This window comes from Leiobunum rupestre, chromosome 2 (assembly GCF_980474605.1).
Source record: "Leiobunum rupestre chromosome 2, qqLeiRupe1.1.hap1, whole genome shotgun sequence".
In the NCBI taxonomy this organism is placed as follows: Eukaryota; Metazoa; Arthropoda; class Arachnida; order Opiliones; family Sclerosomatidae; genus Leiobunum; species Leiobunum rupestre.
This window is the reverse complement of record NC_143385.1, coordinates 26,167,291-26,190,094: the sequence shown is the minus strand read 5'-3', so window position 1 is coordinate 26,190,094 and position 22,804 is coordinate 26,167,291. Positions and strand designations below refer to the sequence as shown.

At 31.8% G+C, this 22,804-nt stretch overlaps 1 protein-coding gene across 4 annotated transcripts in view; it reads left to right on the top strand.

Moving 5' to 3' along the window:
- LOC149956643 (xibalbin-1-like) overlaps positions 1-18,118 on the top strand; it is a 63,519-nt gene extending 45,401 nt beyond the window's left edge. Inside the window, exons 3-5 of one of the 4 annotated variants that reach the window (XM_090165495.1) lie at positions 6,648-6,698; positions 9,521-9,575; positions 17,113-18,118. In XM_090165495.1, coding sequence (XP_090021621.1) covers positions 6,648-6,698; positions 9,521-9,575; positions 17,113-17,251 — 245 coding nt within the window. In that variant the 3' untranslated portion in view covers positions 17,252-18,118. Of the gene's footprint in view, positions 1-6,647; positions 6,699-9,517; positions 9,576-17,112 lie in introns of all 4 variants that reach the window. The other 3 variants (XM_090165494.1, XM_090165497.1, XM_090165496.1) reach the window with 3 other exon arrangements.
- The last annotated feature ends 4,686 nt before the right edge of the window (positions 18,119-22,804 follow it).

Sequence of the window (22,804 nt, the reverse complement as noted above, 5' to 3'; positions counted from 1 at the left end):
AGCTATAACAATTTTGGAACTCAAATTCGTTGACATTTCAATTTCGCCAGCTTAACTAAAGGTTTATAAGTTTGAAACATGATGGTGAAAGCAGTTCCCCTGCATTTCATAGCCATGCCCCCATAATATATATTTTGATCATCGAAATCGACGTTTTCAAAGCCAAGTTTGACATTTGCTAAAAATAGATCCTGAACACATCCTTGCCAAAACATTTTATAAAATTTTATCAGGGAAATTATTATTTTTTAATAATAACAAATACCATTACAATGTGGTTAGATCGTTTTTAATGTTCCCTCTTTTGTGCAAAACTCCGTTTGCTAGATTTATACAGATTATATTCTTTATTTGTTGAAATTAATAGTTCGTTATAACGAAATGGTAGATAATTCTCGTAAAGGTCAAACCAAAATATGGGCCTTTCAATTTACTTTCGTTTATAGTTCTTTTAGCGATAAGTAGGCTTAGAATTAATTTCCCAATGAACGGTCACATAATAACTTGATACAAAAAGGAAGATAATATGGAACGTTCTTGCAGAGCAGGCTCTTTTTAGTCGAGAAAATCGATGAAGTCCATTTCCATTGAAAGCTTCATCCCACGACCCACATTTCATCATTCCTTTCATAAAAAGAAATATTATCAGAAATTCAACAAGTTTATCAAGCCTAAAAAACAAGTTTTCTGTATCTTTAAACATCAGATTCTTGTTGAACGGTCGTAAAAAAAAGTTTCAATTTTATCTAAAAATCAAAAGCAATAGAGATTATCAATAGAATATGTAAAATTTGATGGTAAATTGTCTATGTGAATTGGTACAGATAAGAAATGTTTCAAACACATTTTTATATAAAAACTTAAACAGTGCCTTACGTATGAGGGAATTGTTTTAAATTAATTAATTGGGTATTTATTTAGAAAAATTGCATTTCTTAGAATAGAAAAATAACCTAGTTCTTGAACAATGGACCTTGTCTTTGTGGGAGTAGAAACCATCCATTATTTGGTCTTTACCAAGTCCTACTAAATAACTTTCGTAATTGCCCATTTGATTGTACCTAACTACATTTGTATTTACCGAGGCCTAGCTAGTAATATAGCTCCGTTTCGAAACCTCAACTTGTAATGGAAAAGCGCTCCAAAAAGTTCAACGCGGAACGAATGGTCTGCGAGGGTGAATTTTTTCTTATTACATTCTAGCCTCACTTATGTCACATGACTCCTTACAAAGTGTTTTGACGAAAGGTCAGGGTACATGTACAAATACCAACCAACACTTTTTGGCAAGTGTGTTTCGCACTTTCTATATAACCTGGGTAAAAGATACTAAATCGATTTCTAGAAGACATATTTTGCGCAGGTTATTTAAAGGTCATGGACCCCTTTCCTTATGTTCTTTCGTAAAAAAATACAATTTTTATAGAGAAAACTGTTTTAGAACTTTTTCCACTATCGCCGGTATATGAAATTCTTGGAAAGACGCAGTTGGAAAATAAAAATATATTGGTTTTATCCGCGGGATCTTCAGTCTTTTAAAGGTTAGGAACATGTTTTTAGAGAGATTGGCTATTGGTAGGCTATTTTGAAAAGGGTTGGAACGCTGCTATTTTAAATATGTAGTATTTTTGGATATCAGGAATACCTAGTTGGTAATGTGAAAAAATGATTAGGAAAATTAAATGTTTGATTGGTGAATTTAGGTTCATGACTCAAAAATATTAAGCAGTAGAAACGTTGCTTGAAATTATCTCAAAACAATTCAATTACACGCTAAAAAAGGTTGGGTCAAATTTTACCCAAATTTAGTCAAAAATTACCCAAAATTTGGGTCCGTATTGCACCAGTCCAAAAAAATGGGTAAACATAAAACAACCCAATTTGAGTAAGAAAACTTACCCAACCATGGGTTAAACCACCTTTACCCAAATGATTGAGTACAAAATAAAACCCAAACATTGGGTCACCCTAATACCCAAAAAAGGGTTAGCTATTTTTACCCAAATTATTTGGTAATAATTTTAACCCAAAAAATTGAGTTACTTAAAACCTTTACCTAAATGGTTGAGTAAACAATATAACCCAAAAATTGGGGTCACACAAATACCTCAAAAAAGGTTAACTCTATTTTTTAGACCAAATTATTTGGTAGTGATTTTTACCCATTATTTTAGTAATTGAAAACATTTACCCTGGAAAAGGGGTAAAATTTTAGATTTTAACTCAAGAATTTATTTAAGTTTTAATAATTTAAGAAAAAAATTAAACCTACAAAACTGGGTAATTCTTAAAATTTTGCTTAATTCTCAAAATTTTAAAACTTTGCTGGTTTAAGAAATGCTAAATAACCTATAAATTTCTATTAACTAATTCCGTCTTCACTTTGCAAGATTCAACTAAGTTTACCTTTTTAATATTAATACTTTCAAAGGATAATTTTTGAGACAAAGAAATTAGCATTTAAAATGTTTTTTTATAAGACAAATTTATTTCATACAATCTTTTTACATCTACAGAGCTTTTTAGATATTACAAATGAAAATCTTCTTTCACACTAATTTAAATAAGGGATAATTTGTCCAGAAATCTGTTATGTATTAACTCGTCAAGGTCAAAATTCCACCAATTCCTCTCAACCTATCCATAGCTTCAATAAAAAAGCCCAAATATGTTTTGAAAAATAGGTACATTTATCTGATTCTCTAAACTAACGAGGAGACTACCCGAGGTGATAATCACAGATTTTGTTGAAACTACTGTAGGTGGGTATGTAGACCTTATGGTAACATGAAATTTCACCAAGGGAAAAGTTACAATGGGCATTAGTTTTGCCATGGCAACCGAAAATGTTTTTGACAACACAGTCTGTATATTGTCCCATTGAAAATAACAATTGATCAATTTTTACATATTTTGATCAAATTGACCAAAATTCATCAAAATATCATAAAATTAATTTCATTTGTCAATTTTTATCAATTTATTTTTATTTTGAAATTTAAAATTTTTTTAAAATTTTTCACTGGAAGTGCTCAGATTCCCATGTTATTTTCAATGAGAAAATATACATACTGTGTTGTTAAAAGCATTGCAACTTTTCCCTTGGTTAAATTTCATGTTACCATAAGGTCTACATACCCACCTAGTTTCAACAAAATCGGTGATTATCACCTCGGGTAGTCTCCTCGTAAGTGTTAATTGTTTATTAAGTTCCAGAAATATGTTATACATTAACTAGTTATGGTCAAAATTCCACCAATTCCACAACCATATTTCTTTCCAGACAAAAATATGTTTTGCCTTACCCTGAAATTTTCATCTTGCCAAATGCATGAAATGTCAAACAATCAAAGGTTACTCTCCACTGACAAGAACTTTGTTTATCAATTCCAAGTTTAAAAAAGTGCTTATAGCATGAAATTCATTGAGTTAAGAGCAATTGCTGTCATTAATTCCAAGAACCATTTCACATTTTGTATTCATATAAGCTTATGTTTTAACACAACTAGACCTAACTAAAACTTTACCAATGTTGGGAAGTATAAAATTATGTTCACACAATAAAAAGCAAGGCCTAATTACAAAAATCAGTGGTGGGCTGCTTTGAGCCTTACGTATAGGAAATGCACCAACTTTAGCATTAAACGCAATGCAAATTTTTAAGAGTTAATACTGCATAAAACTAAATTAAGAAGGATAATTTAAAATCGCCATTTAATTACCTCTGATCAGAAACTTTCCTGGAACCTTCTTGAATTAAGAAAAAGGTTAATGACATTTGCCAAAAAGATTTTAGTTTCGACTATTTAGCGCGTAAACGTTAAATGAACCAACAATAACGCAACATTCAAACGAACAGAACGTTTAGCAGCCGACATTATGGAGCGTTACTAGTTTTTGGGTACATTAAAGTGATTTAACCCAAGTTGGGCAATAATTCAAATTAGGCAAACACATAACCCTTTACAAAATAACCCAAAAGTTTTAGAACAACCTAAAATGGGTTAAAATTAACTCAAATTGGGTCGAAATACATTTTACCCAAAATATTTAACCCAACCTTTTTTAGTGTGTACGAAAACGTTGGATTAAAACACTTTATTCTGTTTGGATTAATCTTTGATTGTATTGGAAAAGTGGTGAATTTTATATATTGTTATTATGTGATCCAACATAATTCATTTGGGATCCAAATTTTTATCAAAGTTAAATTTGCCCAATTTTGTGTATAGCTTTTTAAACAAATCTGATTTACCACATTCCTATGAATAAGGCAGAAAAAAATTACGGTGTTAACATGAATATTGATTGAATGATAAACTAAACCAAATATGTAAGCCTGAAAAATTCGGTATGTTATTGGTTTATAATCAAGTTCGAACTTAATCAATTTCTTTAATTTAATGATTATTACTAGTGTTATTCTCTCTATATGGTTATGCATTAACATTTAGAGGTCTTGTAATTTAATTTATTTCTACCACTTCTAGTTTATCGCGTTAAAACAATGCCACCTCGTCTAACTCTATTTGTTTATCTTATATGAACGAAATAGATTTTCCCTAATAATTGAATGGAATTTAAGCGTAAGTCTTCAGAATTTTTAGCCTGAAAGAAGAGTTTAGGTTTTATTCTTCATAATACCATCTGAGTCGTTATCAAATAACTATATTATATTATTACCTTTTTTAAAAGCAGATTAAATGACAATTTTTAGTCCGTGAAGTGTAAACCAATCATTTGAAAAATGTCGAATTATGTACAGAACCGATAATGAAATTTAAAATAAGGTTCAGTAATAAAAAAGTGTTGAAATAACATTCCAAAAATATCATTAATAAGCTACTAAAGGGACGAATACTTGAGATTCCACCTACTGTAAACTTTTGTCATAAGAGGGAAAATTTTGTAATCACCGCTATCTGTATTGTTGAGGAATCCGAATTTAGCAGTTTTTACATTCCAGAGAACTTTGCCAATTAATAGTACCGCAATGAATCGAGGGAGGGGGCAACGCTATTCACCAATTTAGGCTGGTATTGGCTTATTGAAAGATATTGCCCTTTAAGACTTTTAAAGCAAATATCAAGAATTCCACGACACAATAACGTCATAAAACTCGGAACGAAAGCAACAGAATAAAGTCAAAGATCGTAGCCATTTGCGAGCGTTTAGAGGGTATTCTAAAGACAACGACGTATCTATCATTAATTTAAACTCGGAGCCGGTTTCGTGTTAATTAAATGTATAATGTATATATCTAGGAGCGATTCTCATCATGTATTTAACAGGAATTTGCCCGTTCTCTAAAGCATCTTATTAAATTTTACGAGCCAGGCTTGCGCGATGTAGATTGAAGCCATTAACAATGGACGATTCCTGTGCGCGCACGAACCTCCAATTATTCTCCAAGCCTCGTTCAATTTTTACGAGACGATCTAATGGCTCAATGGCATGCTAAACAGTTCCGTTCTATATAGCTATAGTCCAAGCGTCGTATATGCTCAATGCTCAAAGGTAACGAGAACATATATAAATCAGCTATCTCTTACAGAAAAAGAACATTTAGTATATAGTTTCTATTTAATTTTATAGTTTTCTATATAAACTTAAACGTTTTCTATTGACTTTACGTGCTTTATAAATGAATAAGTCTTATTCGTTTCTCAAATGTCTATAGAAAATTGAGAAATTTAGTCAATGCAGATTTTGTAGATCGTTTTGGGTTCTTTAGTACTATAAACTGCCTATAATATGTATATATACAAAATATTTTTATGGAAACAGTTTATTTCTATTTATAATTCTACATGTATGTTTGAGAATGAAATATCATTTTTCTCAAGTTGTAATTTGGTATATTCCCATTCGATCGAAATCCCATTCGACCGAATTCAATATGTTTCCGAAATATAGCCCAAAAGGCGGATTCGGTTCATTCGGACCTTTTGTTTTGTGTTTTTTTTTTAACTTTTGCCCCGAGATATAACAGGGTACGCAAAAAACGTTATACCTAAACAAAATTGCGACAGGTGTACTAACGGTAAGGTTAGGTTAGGTTAGTCTCTCACTTCCCTAGGGTGGTGCGCTTTTATAAATATATTTATGCTTTGAACTTTTTATTTATATCAAGAATACAATAATTCGAACAATTTCATTTTTTAATGTGAATGGTTAAGTTTGTAGCAATTGCGTCGAGTAAGGCTAACGTGACGAAATTTGATGTACTATAAAAAATAATATAAACGCGCAAAATTGGGTTATTTTCGATCGATTGGGACTCAATGTTAAATCGTTTTCGAACGAATGGGATTTCGGTCGAATGGGACCAAAGCTTTAATTTTGGTCAAACACAAAATATATTAAGAAAAGAAAAACAATTTCGAAATTAAAAATTGGTTTTAGAAAATGTCTAATAAATAAGTAAATTATATAATTAAAATTAAAGTTTAATTTTAAATACATTTTATAGTTTATTGACATTAATGGTTACCATCCTCTCAATAGAACTTCCTATAGTTCTGATAATACGAAATAGTTTTTGAAGACAATCGATTTAAGATTGATTGAACTTAAGAAATAATTATTAATAACGATAAATTAGAGACTACATGAAATCGTTTCAAAATATATTTTATTTGCCATAGGAAAAACGAAGAACTCGCTCAAATCGCAAAACACTTCAAGCACACTTGAAGGTTAGTTTGAGATCGTATTTCGGTGTTTCCCTTCAGTACTTCGTTAATTTCTGTGTTTTCAGTGTTTTCTTGAATTCACGTTTTTCTCTCGTATCCGATTCGTTGTCATAGCATGAACTTTTAAAAAAAGCCTGATGCTAATTAGACATTGAAGTGTTTTGTGACAAAAACTATTTGTTATGGTAGCATTTTAAGTATGATTAATGAAATTGGATCCACTTTTCCCACAATGTGAAGAGTTAATTGCGAAATGGTTTAATTAGATATATTTTTTAAATCTTAAACGTCGATTATTCTTAACCAAATATTTCTAAAGAATAATGATACCTGTACTAAAAAGACCCACATTTCTAGAGAATCTCAAAACATTTTTCTACAACTGAATTGATTTTAATAATTTTTTCTATAAAAATACTTATATGACATAGAAATCCTAAGACTTTTTATGGACTTCTTTAAGATTTTAATAAAAATCTATAAAATTATAAAGTAAGGTACTAAATAACGTCTAGCTAGATTCTTACAGTATACAACTTTGGTCTAAGCACAAAAAATCGAGATCTAAAAAACTACACCAGGTCTCTACTTGATACACATAACTTCTATTAACCTTATTTAATTTTTGGTAAAACCCTCTTTTTTTACCTTTTGAAAATAATGTACAACCTAAATATTTACCAAAACACATTGAAAATCAAAAAATCTAATTTAAAGTAAAATCTTTCTAAAATGCAATGTAAAACCTTAGAATCAAATCCAGTAAAACGTATACACTTGGCGAGTTTTTGAAGAAGCATTTCAAACTTTTTAAATATTTTGAAATAGTGCCTTTATAGTTTCAAATTTTTTAATATTTTAAAAATGTACATGTATTTGAACGTTTATATGTGTTTATTTTGAAATAACTCCAATGTTACTAAAATAACGGCATGCTAAAATTTATAGAAAAATAAATTCTTAAATTAAAGTATAAGCCAGCAATTCTTAAACTAAGCGCGGTTAAGATTCTGTAAAAAGTGGAAGATTTTATATCAATTTCGTATAATTCCGCTAAATGGAAATGGCCGCTGTTTTGAGTGACTAAACCTTCGTTGAGCCACCTACGCGCGAATGAGAGACATAGACGAGATCCCAGGTGCATTTCGCGCCCGTTAATGATCTAATTAGCAAAGTGGCTTAACGAGTCAAAAAGAGAAAACAGATTCGAGAGCACCTCCTGTTGAAGACCTCCGTGCATTTATTTAAAACACAGCGCCGCCTACCGTTGCTCTGGGATTTTAAATTTTCTTCCTCGCTTTAATTTTTCAACAAATCTCGGTGATAGAGCGGAAAGGCGCTAAATCACGAAATTATACATGCAAATTAGGCCTTTGCCCTTTTCATATTCAAATTTGAAAAGGATTTATTATTTTCCAAACGAAAAAGAACCAAAAGTTGGGTTTAAAATGAGTTTAAATCTAAATAAAGTTTTTCCTGTAATTGGGAAAGGTCGTTTTAACTTAGATAACTCACGGACAATTGAGTCTTGATTTAAAAATAGGATTAAGGATTATATACAAATAAACTATTGGTACCGATAATGTGTTGTTTTGATAAATCCAATTTTGCTTACGGAATTAACCAAATATGTTTAACGATAGATAAGAAAATATACTACCCTTTGATCTAATAAAATGATATAGACGTCTCTTATTATGTTGATGCAAAAGTATCCTTCACTTTGGTTTTAATAAAAACTACTCATGAAGAAGCTATAAAGTCATCTATTTTGTAGATAAGAAATATAAAAATAGGTTTTTGTTATTTTTTAAAAGCTATTTACAACGATTACCGGTACACTTAAATAAAATTAAATAAATAAATTTAAATCGCGTTACATGTTCCGGCTTCACAAAGTCTAATTTATTTTAATTAACTAATTTCTTAATTAATTTATTAAAATTTATTTTATAGTGTACCGGTAATCGTTGCAAATTTTTATTTTTATTACTTAGTTTACACTAGCCCAGAGTATTGTTTACATCAGAATCTATAGAAGAATTAAATGTACATCCATTGATGCAATATTTACATTTAGTTTTCACATTAGCACAAACATACTCATGCATACTTAAAATTGAATATAAGCATTAAAATTACCAATATTGTCAGATATTTTTAATCCAAAGAGCAAACTAAATTTCGAAAATTGGATTGAGGGTTATCCTGTTTTGTATCCTATCTTATAATAACAGTTGTGCCTCTAAAATTATACCACCTTAAAATTAAAAAAAAGGAAACCAATCTGCAAAATTTACCTGAACAACAATAATATTGCCTAATCTACAGTCATTTGACCGGATACAATTTACCTGTAAAATAAAAGTACAAAATACTTTTAATTCCCGAATCAATCAACTAAATGTTGATAGAATTAAACAACTTTAAATAAATCTGGGAAATTAATCGAATTGCTCATTTTGTAATACCGTTTTTTACAAAAATTACGTCTTAGAATTAAATCAAATAATGCGGGGTACGTATTAGTTATTTAGGACGTCTTCTATGCATTTTTGTTTATACTATTAGCGTATGTGCAGTCGAATAAATTTCACTAATCTGTTAATTAAACTAATCTATGAGTTTTCTCCGTAAGTGTTTTTTTTATGAAATTATAGAATTATAGATCATATAAGAGCAATACGTTTATAACACAATTTAATAATCGCTTTAATATGTAAATAACTTTAGACGTTAAATAATACTTTTATTTTCTTATTTTAAAATTGGTTAAATATTCCACAGACAACGCATTAACAATGAAATTCCTTTACTTCCAGAAGAAGCTGGTGACGACTACAATCATAAACTCGAGAATTTACTAATGGAAGCCGATAAGTGAGTGCTACATTTCTTTGTTTTCATTCCGAGTAAAATTTAAATCAGAAATAACAGACAATTTAAATATTTCAAAAATTTATAATACAGAGAATGTTTAATGGAATAATTTTACGAGCCATTTATGTTTTTTTAATTTCAAAGTGAAGACTCAAATTGACCATTTTCGTCTTCTCAAATGTTAGTTCCCGTTTTCGTCAAAATAAAAATCAAAACTATCAAAATAAAAATGGAATTATAAGCAATGGAGATTTATACTTAAAGAAACAAACGTATTATTCAGTTATTAGATTTTGATAACTTTCAATATTTCTAACCAAAATAAGGGAACCAACAAATTTAAACCTTGGTTAATATTTAACTGTTAATTAAGAAAATTGAGTATTTTTTAAAGTTAATTGTTTTACATGCACTATACTTTTAAATAAATATTGCAATATTTAATGGAAATTTTAGAGAAAACTAAACGAAATCCCAATGTAAATCTACATACCCTTTTACAGAATCATTCGACAATTTGGTATTCCTTCTATAAACTAAGGAAGAAACTTAGAAATTTCTTAATATTTTCCATAAAAAATTCAGAGAACACGCTAGGAGGTATAAAAAAAGTTATGATTTTAATTGAAGCTAATATATTTTTTATTAAAACAAAGACCCCTAAGAACAAGAAACACTTTGAAAAATAAAATTAAGAATAAGGAACGATTTCAAATCTCATTAAAGAAATAACCGGTACTTACTCTGCATTTCTTAAAAATGCTAAAAATTATTCAAATTGGACTTAGATCGATTTACCTTTTACATATTTTATTAATTTACTAGTTTTAATACTTGGCTTCGCCCAGGGTCTTAGTTTTAATGAATTAGATCTGATTTGTACGTAAGAAAGGTAAACGCTGTAGCAAAAACGCAACGCGCTCAGAAAAAACGATAGCAGAAACGCAACACGTCCTGAACTACTGAAAAATCCCAACTAAACCCCTCTTTCTACGAAGTCCCTTTCTTTCACACTATCTCCCCTTCTACGAATTTCACACTAACCCGTTCAAAAAGTTTAAAGGTCGGGACGGGTGCCAAATAAAATTGAATTAGATTAATAGCCATGTCAGGTATTTGGAATTAGGCGCGTTTAGTTGGAAATCAGGCCCTGAACATAGAGTAAAAATTTCAAAGCTAACCGTTCTCGAGTTTTTAGGAACATGAAATACAAATAAATAAATAAATAAATAAATAAATAAATAAATAAAAGGACAAACTTTAAGACTTATAGTTATAGATACTGTTTAAAGTTAAAATTATTTTCATTACTTTAAATTAATTAAATCACTTAAGAAGACCATTGGTTTGGTTTTCCTTCAAATATAACCTTTAAAAAATCATTTTGTAGCAGTTGAGAAATATAAAAAATAACCCCAAAAGATCTTTTGACAAGCTCTCGGTGACTTCAAAGCGAGACTGACGGGAAAAAAGGGTGGCTTGAATAAAAAACGCTATTCATCAATAGATGACATTTCGATAGAGCACTTGCCTGCCAAATCTCCCTTCACATCACAAGCTGAAAGAAAAATTTCTTTCTACTTTATAGAAGTATACCATAAAAGGCGGGTGTTAGTCTAATAGGGCGCCTCGATAGGAGTAAAAAAAAGGAAAACTGTACCTTTTCTAAACTTTGAATAAACTTAAGACGTTGGGTTTTTTCGTAGCCGCCAAAGTCAATTTTCTTTTCCACTGTCTTTACTTGATATATAAAATATCTGGAGATTCTAGTGACGTTCACACTACGGACATTTTGCTTCGTTTATAGATCGATTTACAATTTTTAAGGGACAGAGACAACTTTAAATGGGTAAATTTCATCCGAGGTAACGTGGTGATGGCGTTATTTGTTAGTAGATGGCGCTCTGATAGCAACATGACGTAATAATTTTGATTTTCAACGATTGGTTGAAAGTTTTCAGTTTTTAGTGGAGAACAGTTTTGTCGAGATTTAAAATACAAAATTATCTTCCCTGATTGGATAGTTTAAAATTGTATTATAATGCCATCTATGGTGGAGAGTGTTAACTACTGTTAAAATTAATTGTTAATTTAAATTACAAAATTATATATTTTTAATAAGAATTTAAAGTATTATAATTTAGTAATTAATAAATAACTTTTTAAAAAAGTTTATTTTTCATAAACTTTAAAGTGTCGCCATCTACCTCAAACATGATTAATTATGAAGGTACCTCGGGTGGATTTCGCCCCTTTTTGCATATTTCCTTGTAGGCAATATGTGAATGCGTCTATAGCACATACAAACTTTTGGACTTAACACAGGTTATTTTTATTTATTACATAAATCGTTCTACAAAACTTTATTGTACGATAATAAATTAATTAACTATGGAAAACTGGCTTAGCCTTGTACATAAAACTAAGTTTTAAAATGAAATCCGCTATTGTACAGTTTGAAATATTTAATTTGCGACGCTACGCCTGATGACGACTCGTACGATAGAGTCGAAAAGTGCGTAGCTCGCAAATTAAATATTTCAAACTGTGCAATAGTGGATTTTATTTTAAAACGTAAATTAACTATTTTCAATGAATTATTTTAAATATGTTTATAAAAAAATTTAACAAAATATAGTTAACACTATGAGGTAAGCGGTAATAGTAATAACTGTAGGGAACTTTTGTCTCACGTGGCATGAAGGGCTTGTCACCACCCTCCTAATCAGTGTAACCCAGCCACCCGAAATAATGGTATTAAAAGTCGTTAGATGGCTTGAGCCTATGATAGTGCCCTAACTGTTTAGTATTAGTAAGTATTTGTTTAAATTTGTTATTATATATATTATAAGGACATATGATTTTCTGTGTTTGAATAAAACAAAATTAAAACCAAATACAGGATTAATCTTGGCTTAGTTGGCAAAGTATATCTTATTAACGGCAGAAAAAATTTGAAAATTTATTCGGTACACTCGTAAACACGGTTAGCTATGATTTTTAATACGCCCGTTAATAATCATTAGTTGTTTTAGGCGGCGTATTTTAAAATAAATACACCAACACAATCGCAGCGATAGCATAATTTTACAACCTTACACTCTTAGTCTACATATTTACAAAGCAAATTGACATTGATTTAATGTAAGGTCCTTGATTATAGATTATTTAAAACATGGTTACCATTTTATTCTAATCGCATTAACAAAAGTTCAAAATTTTGTTTCCAATTAATAAATTAATTAACTAGTTTTATTTTTAGTTTAATTAATTATAAATTTAGTATGGAAAAATAAAGGGAAATAATCTTCTGGTAAACTTCTAGCAGTTTTTTCGACGCGTTTTTAGCATGTACTTGAGGTTAACGGTAATAGTTAGTGTAGGGAGCTGTTGGCTCGATCGCGTGGCATGCAGGGCTAGCCACCACCCTCCTACGCATTGTAACCCGGTCACCTGAATTAAAGGCTTCAAAAGTCGCTTGATGACTTAGGCCTAAGGTGGTGCCTAGCTGATTATTATTATTATTATTATTATTATTACTTAACATCTAATTAATTTAACTAAAAACTACTATAATATTAGATCAAAACGTCGGTTTAAAAATCGCTGCATTGGTTGTCGATGTTAACAATGATTTCAAGTAAAGAAGAGTGGAAAATGAATTTCTAGATCACAGTCTGAGGCAACAATTGCACGACAAAGAAACCCATTTGTGCGAACACGTCTTTAACTCTCTTTGGTGGCACCCGCCATTTGAAAAAAGGGATGACTTAAGATAAGGGTTTTTTTAATAAAAACGTGTCAAATTCACCATTTTTCAAATGATCCTTCAGCACAATGGCCGAAGACATCTTCCTCCGAAGAAAGTCGCGCTGTGTTATTTATATTCATTCACTAGATGACAATATATACGGCGTTTAAGTGAAATGGATAGTGTCTCCGTAACTGGATTATAGCTGATATTTTCAACCCTATTTATGTATATCCCAGATTTATAGTCTTGTTTTGAATAATGTTAGGGGTTAAAAATGCACCAAATACTTCACCATTACTTTAAACTTTGAACCGTGCAATTGATTTTATTGTTGAATTGGTACGAATAATCAATATTAATGTCACTTCGATATACTTTACTGCTTTTCAATTAAAAACTTCAATTAAACTTAGGAATAGTTTAAAATTAGCTTTGGGTAGAGCGAAACTTAAAGTGAAGTTTAGAATGGAAATAAATAATTTATTTAAGTTTATTTTAATAAAAACTTAATAGACTAATATTTGAAATTTTAATAAATTTGGTACCTGAAAACTAATATGCAATATTTGTAGGATATAAACGGCTTAAATAAATACTTTTTAAAGCTTTAGTAGCATTACCATTAGAACTGATCTTAATCAGTTTTTTTACCACTCCGTGGGGACTTTGTACCCTAGGAAGGGTTATACAATCACCGTGTCTGTCTGTCTGTCTGTGGGTGGGTCTGTCTGTCTGGCCTGCGAACACGTTCGCATTTTCAGGGCAAAGGGTAATCACTGCGTACCCAGTTTCTTAGAATCAGGGAAAAGGTTTTTCCAAAAGCGCCCTCTTTTTGTCATTGGGTGTAGTATAATTTTTTAATCGGCCGGGATTCGAACCCGAGCGCTCTTGCACGACAGGTGAGCGTTCTACCGCAGAACCACGGATAGAGTTACGCTTCACTGAATTAAAAACTCTTCCGAGGAGAGGTATATTTTGGCTTGCCAACTTGTTTTATAGTAAAAAACTTAGTTCATCAATAAATGAAATAATATTACTATTAAACTAAAAAATCAAATATGTATTTATTTATCGATCTATCCAACTAACTGGCCACAGGTTGAAGAAGCAATTATTTCATTGGCGTGCTCCAGTTTTCGAGAGGAAGATAATTAATTTCGTCTCTACATTTTAGCGATAGTAAACCTTTTGATGGTCAAGCAAGCTAATAATATTACGTGTCACCATGCCCCAATTATAATCATCCCGTCTCTCTAGGGTCTCGTATTTAATTAAAACTACCTTCTTGAATCTGACGCTACTTACTATCGTAATAAATCAGTTTTAGTCGTCAGCGTCAAAGTAACTTGGATGTAAAACAAACATTAGAACGTGCTCAAAATTTGTCTCAGGAATATCCAACCAATTAAGATGAAATAAGAGAACTTGTCAAACGTACTGAATGTGCCACTACTTGCTCTACACAAGGAAAATATTAAATGGGCTTACGACTTCACACGGTTAACGTTCCGCCGCTGTTATGTCAAACCCTTCAAAAAGTAGGTCTCATTGTTTTGAGAAATCGCTGTTGAATTAACAACACTGTGTTTATATACATATCATTAAATATATTCTTTCGACTTTCGTCGAATGCTTCAGTGAGATTGAAATATGTTCGTTTAAAGCAGGGGTGAATTTTATCCAAGGTGCACTAGGCCCCTTTTTGCGATAATAAAGAAACGTTGAGGCAATAGTCCTTTTTATAAAATAACTTTGGCCATCTTGTTGAAATGTTGCCTCCCCGCTTCAGCTGTGGATCCGTTTTCTCTCCCACTAAAGAGTTTATGAACTCATTCTTAGGCATTGGCTGAACTATTCCAGGGCATCATTTCAACAAGTTGGGCAAGCGTAAAGACTTTTTATAAAATCAACTATTAGTTCTGGGTCTCGGTGGGGGTGCAAAACAGATCCCAAAATCACACTGCGTCAAGGGTCCTAAAACATTTATTATTGCAAGGAACCCTTGACTCCCTGAAGAGATTAAGGGACTATTAACATCACTTACAATTTCGGAATTGATTTCATTACAAAAAAAAACAATTTTTAAGAACCTTATGAACATTTAAAATACTTTAAAACCAAAATCTACGTCAAATTAATGATTATTTCAACGAATAAATAAAACAGAGTTTGGAAATTTAAAACCAAACTATGTTTTAAACTACTAGTTAAAAACTACAGTTTGTTAAAAAGGTTTTTAATACAACCGGTTTAAAAGTACAGTTTGTATATAGCCAGTTTAAAACATTTTATTAGTGGCAAAATTAAGATTTTTTTTATTTTTATAAATCAAATTATTATTTTCACGAAACAAATTATGCTAAAGAGTTAAAACAACTAAACAGAAAGCTTTTTTGTTTTTAGTATGATTGTAATGCGTTCAATTTAAAAATAACTTTAAATTTTGAACGTGTTTTTAGCCCAAAACAAATATAATTTGTTTAACGAATTTTATGAAGACTTTAATAAAGCTACAATGTTTAGTTTCCACATAAAAATGGTTTTCTGTATCTAACAAATTCTCAATTATTTCGTTATAAAAAACGAATAAATCACTTTTCAATTAACGTACAGAAAAATTCCCAAATTTTTCCAATTCTATAGATATTTTACACAAATTTCTATAGCATATAATTAAATTTTAAGGTTTTTCTGTAGCAAAGATTTGTAAGGATATAGGGTAGCGCATCACGGCTGTTCTGAGAAGCTTCGATGAACGGGCTCCCTGCTAGTTTTTCAATTACTTTTTTTTTATACAAGATGGAACTAAGTTATTTTTTCTGGTGAAAAAAGAACACATACTTTCTATATTTCAAAGAACTTCTGACACTAAAATAACGCAGTGTTTTCTGGTAAACATTAAAAAAAATTATCTGAGAACAAAATGGTAAAAATAAAATCAACCTTTTCAGAACTATACTTCCCGTTTTACTTAATTTCGCTATTTTAAACGTTTGGTAAGAGCCGACGAAACATTTACTGATTTATAAATCAAAATTAAGTTTCAGACTGATATTTCAAAATTTACCTTTTATGTCTTTACCCTATTAAGGGGATCTTCAATGTAATTCCTTTTCACGATCAAAAATACGTTTACAATATTGGAAACTGAATAAGTTATTCCATTTCATATTCAAAAATGCCTTCGCAAGAACAAAACTGACTTTGTTCTTCCGGTTTCTGTTAAAAAAAATATCTTTTTAATATTAAGATTGAATCCCTTTTTGCAGTTATGCTCAAAAACTAGTTTAAGATATTAAATAATTAAAACATAATCCGCTTTTACAAATCATGCTCAAAAATTAGTTTACAGTATTAAAACTGAAATCGCCATTCCAGTTCATGATTAAAAAAAGTTGTGTAATAACTTGATGGTTTCCCATAAACTGATTAATTGCGCAATAAACAACCATTCTATTCTATCTAGGAGCAACAACACTGCACCCCACACAAGGAGAACGCAACCCGTCAAAAGTCGTGGATTTTCTTGTGTACGTTTTTCATTGGCTAGACGCTTTAGCGCCTGCGGCAGTCGGAAGGGGAAAATTCGGAAATTGTCTTTCCCCCGCCCGTAAAACGTTCAGCAAAAGGCTCGTCCAATGAAATTTGTACACAACACTGCGTTAGCGTGTTTAAAGACTAGCTGCATTATCCTTATGTTTGTTGCTCTAAGAATCTACTCAACTCTAATAAAACTCAATATAATATTTTAATATAAGATTTTTTTATTTTCGTGACCGCTAGGAGGAGCTGCGTTCGAAGGGGCGGAAGCTGCGACAACAGGCCCAACGACTGTTGCTACAACTCAGCTTGCCGCTGCAACTTGTGGGGGACCAACTGCAGGTGTCAAAGAGCTGGTCTTTTCCAATCTTGGGGAAAATGAGCGGCCGGCGTTTAGAGCGGAAAGGAACAACCGGCATGACCTTATGTAAAGTTAAAACATATTTCTCAAAACGAAAGTTATATTAATTGTCATAGAAAAACTATATGTATAATATTCGATAAATTGTATTTAACGTTATTTACCAATCCTATTCTTCCTTGTTTCATCATACAACCCCGTTCTCGTATAGACACGTGTAAAGCTACGTATAATTAAATACAAGTAACTGCAAAAATCTATTTTTTACTTTAAAACATCGCAGTTATTTTAATCGAAACTACAATTTGGTACAGAGTCACTATTTATTTGACATCAACTGAAATAAAAACAAAGATTGTAAAATCGATATTTGCATGGTTCTAGCGATTCAAAAAACGTTAATATTTATTTTAGACAAAATAAAAATAAATTATAATTTTATAGATATTTTTAGTTTGGACTTTAATATATAAATTATGATCTTTACTTTAATATATTCTACCATAGATATTATAAAATTTGTTAAAATTTCAAATATCTGAGTGATGAAACAGAAATACCGTGAAGGAAGGAAATTCAGCATGTTTAAAAACAAAAACACCGGTTTAACCATAGCACACGTTGTTAATTCTTAATAGCTCTTCATATATAATTTTGTATAAAATATAAAACAACCATAAAGAAGAATGACTTGTAAAATACGGCAACACAAATTTCAATTTATTTAAAGATGAAAGAGATTTTATTTATCAGATGTATCATATTTATAAAAAACAAATATTTAAAAACAAATTTCGGTCATAGGGGCGTGTTATGCAATATAACGTTCAAAATATATAATTTTCTTTGATGTTGTTTGTAGAAATAAAACAGTTGTTTCTGGCTGTATTTTGTTCAATTTATGTACATACCTTAATTCTAATCTTATTTTAGTATTAGATCACTTTTGTTGTTGCGATCAGACAAAATTTGAGATTCATCGTCGAATATTTCTCTAGCATGTGCTCTTCAGTTCCGTCGGAAAACGTGAATTTTAAGGAACAAAGGAAATGCCAAGCAGATTTTAGTTGAGTTAAGGGGGAAGTGGCTTACCTTTCGAGCATCTAGGAGCAACAAACACAAGGAGAACGCAGCTAGCCTTTAAACAAGCTAACGAAGGGTTGTGTACGAATTTCATTGGACGAGCGTCACGAGCCTTTACGCTGAACGTTTTACGGGCGGGGGGGAAGACAATTTCCGAATTTTCCCCTTCCGACGGCAGCCGGCGCTAAAGCGTCTAGCCAATGAAAAACGTACACAAGAAACTCCACGACATTTGATGGGTTGCGTTCTCCTTGTGTGGGGTGCTGTGTTTCTTGGAGCCACGCTAAAAAAAAATATCAACAAAGTCCTTATCTCGAAGAAAAATTAGTATTTTCTGCGCTACACTGCAAAAAAAAGGTTCACTAGTAAATCACTAAAAGTGCGCAACAAAATCGGATCACTATACACCAAGAGATCACCTTTGGAATTTAGTACTTCGTGTGTGTAACTAGTGTATTATAGTGATCTATAAGCGTGAATAATACGTTCTTTAAGCAATTCAAAAAGGTGTACAGGTGAATCACTAAAAGATCACCTGCGCAAAAAAATTGGCTCACTTGCTCACTTAAAGCACACTTAGGAAACACATAAGATAACACTACTGTTTAAGTGTTCTTAGGTGTGTTTTTAGTGTTCCTGAGTGATCTTGTAGTGCTTTTTTGGCATTCTGAAAGTGTTTCAGAAATAGTTCGAAATAGAGCACTAATAGATCACCTGCGCAACAAAATTGGCTCACTTGTTCAATTAAAGAACACACAGGAAACACAGTAGAACACTTAAACAGCAGTGTTCCCTTATTTCTTTAAGTGAACAGGTGAGCCAATTTTGTTGCGCAGGTGATCTTTTAGTGCTCTAATATTGAACGGCACTTCTACAAAGGGGCTGATGTAGTGCATTATTTCGGTCAAGCACGAAAAGAGCTGTTATAGATTCTAATTTTCAGTGTTCAGTAAAATTTATCAACGTGAAGGTTTAGTTTTAGTTAAATGTAAAACTTTATTACATTTTGACAATTTGTTAAAAAAAAACTAGGTTTTACCGATACTGTCCCCTACTCACAGTGTAAGGAAATAAATATGTAAAAGAAATAGGCCCCTGGCGTAGATTAGATATCTGGCAGCATTATAGCTATCCGCAGTGAGGAAAAATACCACATGTGGCTCTCATTTTGGTCTGCTTTATTAAGTTTACACTATAGTCCTTGGATAGACTAAAAGTTAAGCAGACGATGTTGAATTTACTTGTATCTACTATCTTCATGCACGGGGCCTAAAGACGCCGTGCGTAGAAAAACAGGAATAAGAGTCAGCGCCTACTGTCCGTGTTTGAAAATAAGTGTGTTAGCCATACTGAAACGAACCTAGATGGCGCCAGCGACGCAGAAGCATTAGCTTAGCTTCTGCTAAGTGGGATAACCGTGTATCAATCGTCTGCTAAGCCCCCTGCTCTCATAGCTTTGACTTCATTAAGTATTTGTATCCTCTACATGTTTTGGAAGGCCGCCGAAAGGGGGCATAACGAAAGTTTTCAGTAGTGAATGGGGATAAAACAAAAGTATGAAATTTAAATTCGCTACCGAAATGAGACAAGGTGGCGCAGCGACGCTCAAGTTTTAGCGTCTGGTAAGTTAATATATATAAACTATTAGATGTTACGCATAGTGTACCAATTTGCATTATATAAATTTAAAGTGTTCGAAAAGAGATTATGTGGTGTAGAAAATTTTACAACGTGGTGTTCTCAAAGTGATAATTTAGCGTACCAAACCATTGCTAAAAGTGTTCTAAATGTGTTATGCGTTCTTTAAGTGCACCCTGATCACTTTAAGATCACGGATAGGTGAAACGAGATCACTTATAAGCGATATTTTCAAAAGAGTGAACACTCAGAGATCGTAAAAGCACACATGGGAACACTTTGTAGAACATATACAGATCACATGTATGTGCTCCCAATGTGTACAATAGTGATCTAAAGGTGAACGATTTATTTGCAGTGTAGTAGGGTGGCGGAGTGGTTCGAAAGAGGAGCCGGGTTCGATTCCAGCTTGGAGCACTGGGTGAAAACTCGGAACTACTTCTTCTGCGTTGAGTTTGCAGATTCTCTACCCACTGCTTTAAGGGGTTTTCCCTCGAGTTCTTCGGCTTTTCCTTTCCATAAAAACTTGTTGAGGTTAACGGTAATAGTAAATGTAGGGAGCTGGCATATCGCGTGGCATGAAGGGCTGGCCACCACCCTACTACGCATTGTAACCCGGCTACCGGAATAAAAGGTATTATAAGTCACTCGATGACTTGGGCCTAAAGTGGTGCCTTGGGTATTAGCCTAGCTGATTATTATAATTATTACAATGTTCGAAAGTGGATAAATGAAACTTGTGTTTTTCCGCAAGAATAGAGTGGTTCATGCTTTTTAGGTGGATGCCACTTTACAGGCCACATTTCTTACCACCTGTTGGAACATCTGTGCAGGTGCGCCTATCGCGTTGACGTTTATCCTAACTCAATGAAAGATGTTTCGTACAGAGAAGATTCTACCAAACCAACTAACTTTTGATTTTAAAAGTTTTCAGATTGCCACCAATTAACCTTCAATAAAGAAAGAAGCTTTTGTAAATTTTAGTTTGATGACCATAAAATATCGCTAATAAATTTGTATAGAATTTCTCAAAAAAGGTCTGTAGCTTTTTAGTAGCATAATGGGATTTTTATTAGCTTAATGGGGCTTTTAGTAGCTTAATGCACATTTTAGTAGCCTTTTGTGGCTTTATAGTAGCCAAAGAGACTATAGTAGTGGCTTAATTTGGATTTTAGTTGCGATATGTCGCTTTATAGCAGCCTAATGTGGCCTTATAGTAGCTTACTGAGGCTTTTAAATTGACAAATGGAGCTTCATAGTAGCTTTATGGGTCTTATAGTAGCTTAATTCGGCTTTATAGTAGCGTAAATGGTTTTCATAGTAGCGTTAATAGTTTTCCTAGTAGAGTTAGTAGTTTTCACAGTAGCTTTATGGGGCGTTTTATAGCTTAGTTAGGATTTTTATTGGCCTAATGGAGCTATTTAGTAGCTTTAATGGGCTTCATAGTAGCTTTATTGTAGCTTTATTGAGCTTCATAGTAGCTTTATGGGGTTTGTATAGTAGCTTAATGGAGCTTTTATAAGCGTAATGGGGATTTTTAGTAGCTTTATTGAGTTTTATTGTCTTTGGAGTTTCCCAAAAAGAATCATTAAGGATAAACGTTCCTAATGTTTTCATTGGATTCTAGACGTCCTTATAAATAAGTGAGTAAATTTTACCCTACAACCAGGAATAATGCTATTAGAAGTCAACAGCTGACTTGGGCCAAGGTGTTGCATTGGGTATAATCCTATCTGATTAATAAATAAAAAGAATATTGATTTTAAATTTGACTAGTCAATTTTAACTTCTATGAGGTAGTATATTTTCCTGAACCTCTATGTGGTTTCAAAAGTACCTTAGGTGAGTGATATGTGTCATCCTCTACGTTTCGTAATGGTTGCTTTAGCTTTTCTACTGATCTTTAGCTATATCATATGTAACATAATTACTCATAAATGTGCTTCTGTTTAACATCCCTGTATTAAAAATTTAAATGAGACCTTGTTTCACAGCCACCAAAGAAAATACGGACTAACGTCGCGTAAAACTGGTTTCAACTTACTTCCCTCCCCGCCAGAACTAGTTTGGAAGACGATAAAAGCGTCATCGACTGGGAAGTGACGTCAATTACGTCATATCCTTGCAACAAGGTCTCATTGAGAAAAAGTTCTTTCTGGCACACTTATGAGTAGTTATGTTACATATGGTTAAGAAAATATTAGTTTGGATAATTTTACCAAGCCGAAGTAAGACTTTCTTTATAAAACAGCTAATAAATATCCTTAATCATATCAAAAAAGTATTAGCAAAGTTTTCCACAGCAAAATTAATTGATTCCCAATAGGGTTCTAAAATCTGTCTAAGCCTTGGTTATCTATCTTCTTTTAATACTAGTAGTGTGACAGTATGTTATTCAAATGGAATCTCAGTGACAGCTACGACCGTGTCTAATTTCCGGTATATACCTTGAAAGACACTTTGATTTTTAGTAGAAAGTCTGAATAACTTTTTTTAAGAAAGCTGTAAGTATAAGAATATATCTTAAGCCTAATAAAATAAATAAAATTTTAAGCCTATAATTGTGAGTCTTGAAAAACAATTTATGTTTATGGATATTTAAAACGATTTTCTGAGCGAATTTTTAGAAATTTGCTTTGAGCACGGTTCAATATTAATATGAAATAATATATTTATTTAGTGACTCAAACGGTTATTTGTCAGTCAACCGAATATTTCTGAAAAGTATTTAAAAATATAGCCTATTGGCGGGTTTCAAAAGAATGGTGAATTTAAGGAAAGTGTTGTTAAATGATTCAGTATATGATTAGGTTTAGTTGCTAAGGATATGTTATGTTAGGGGAGGTTAAAAAG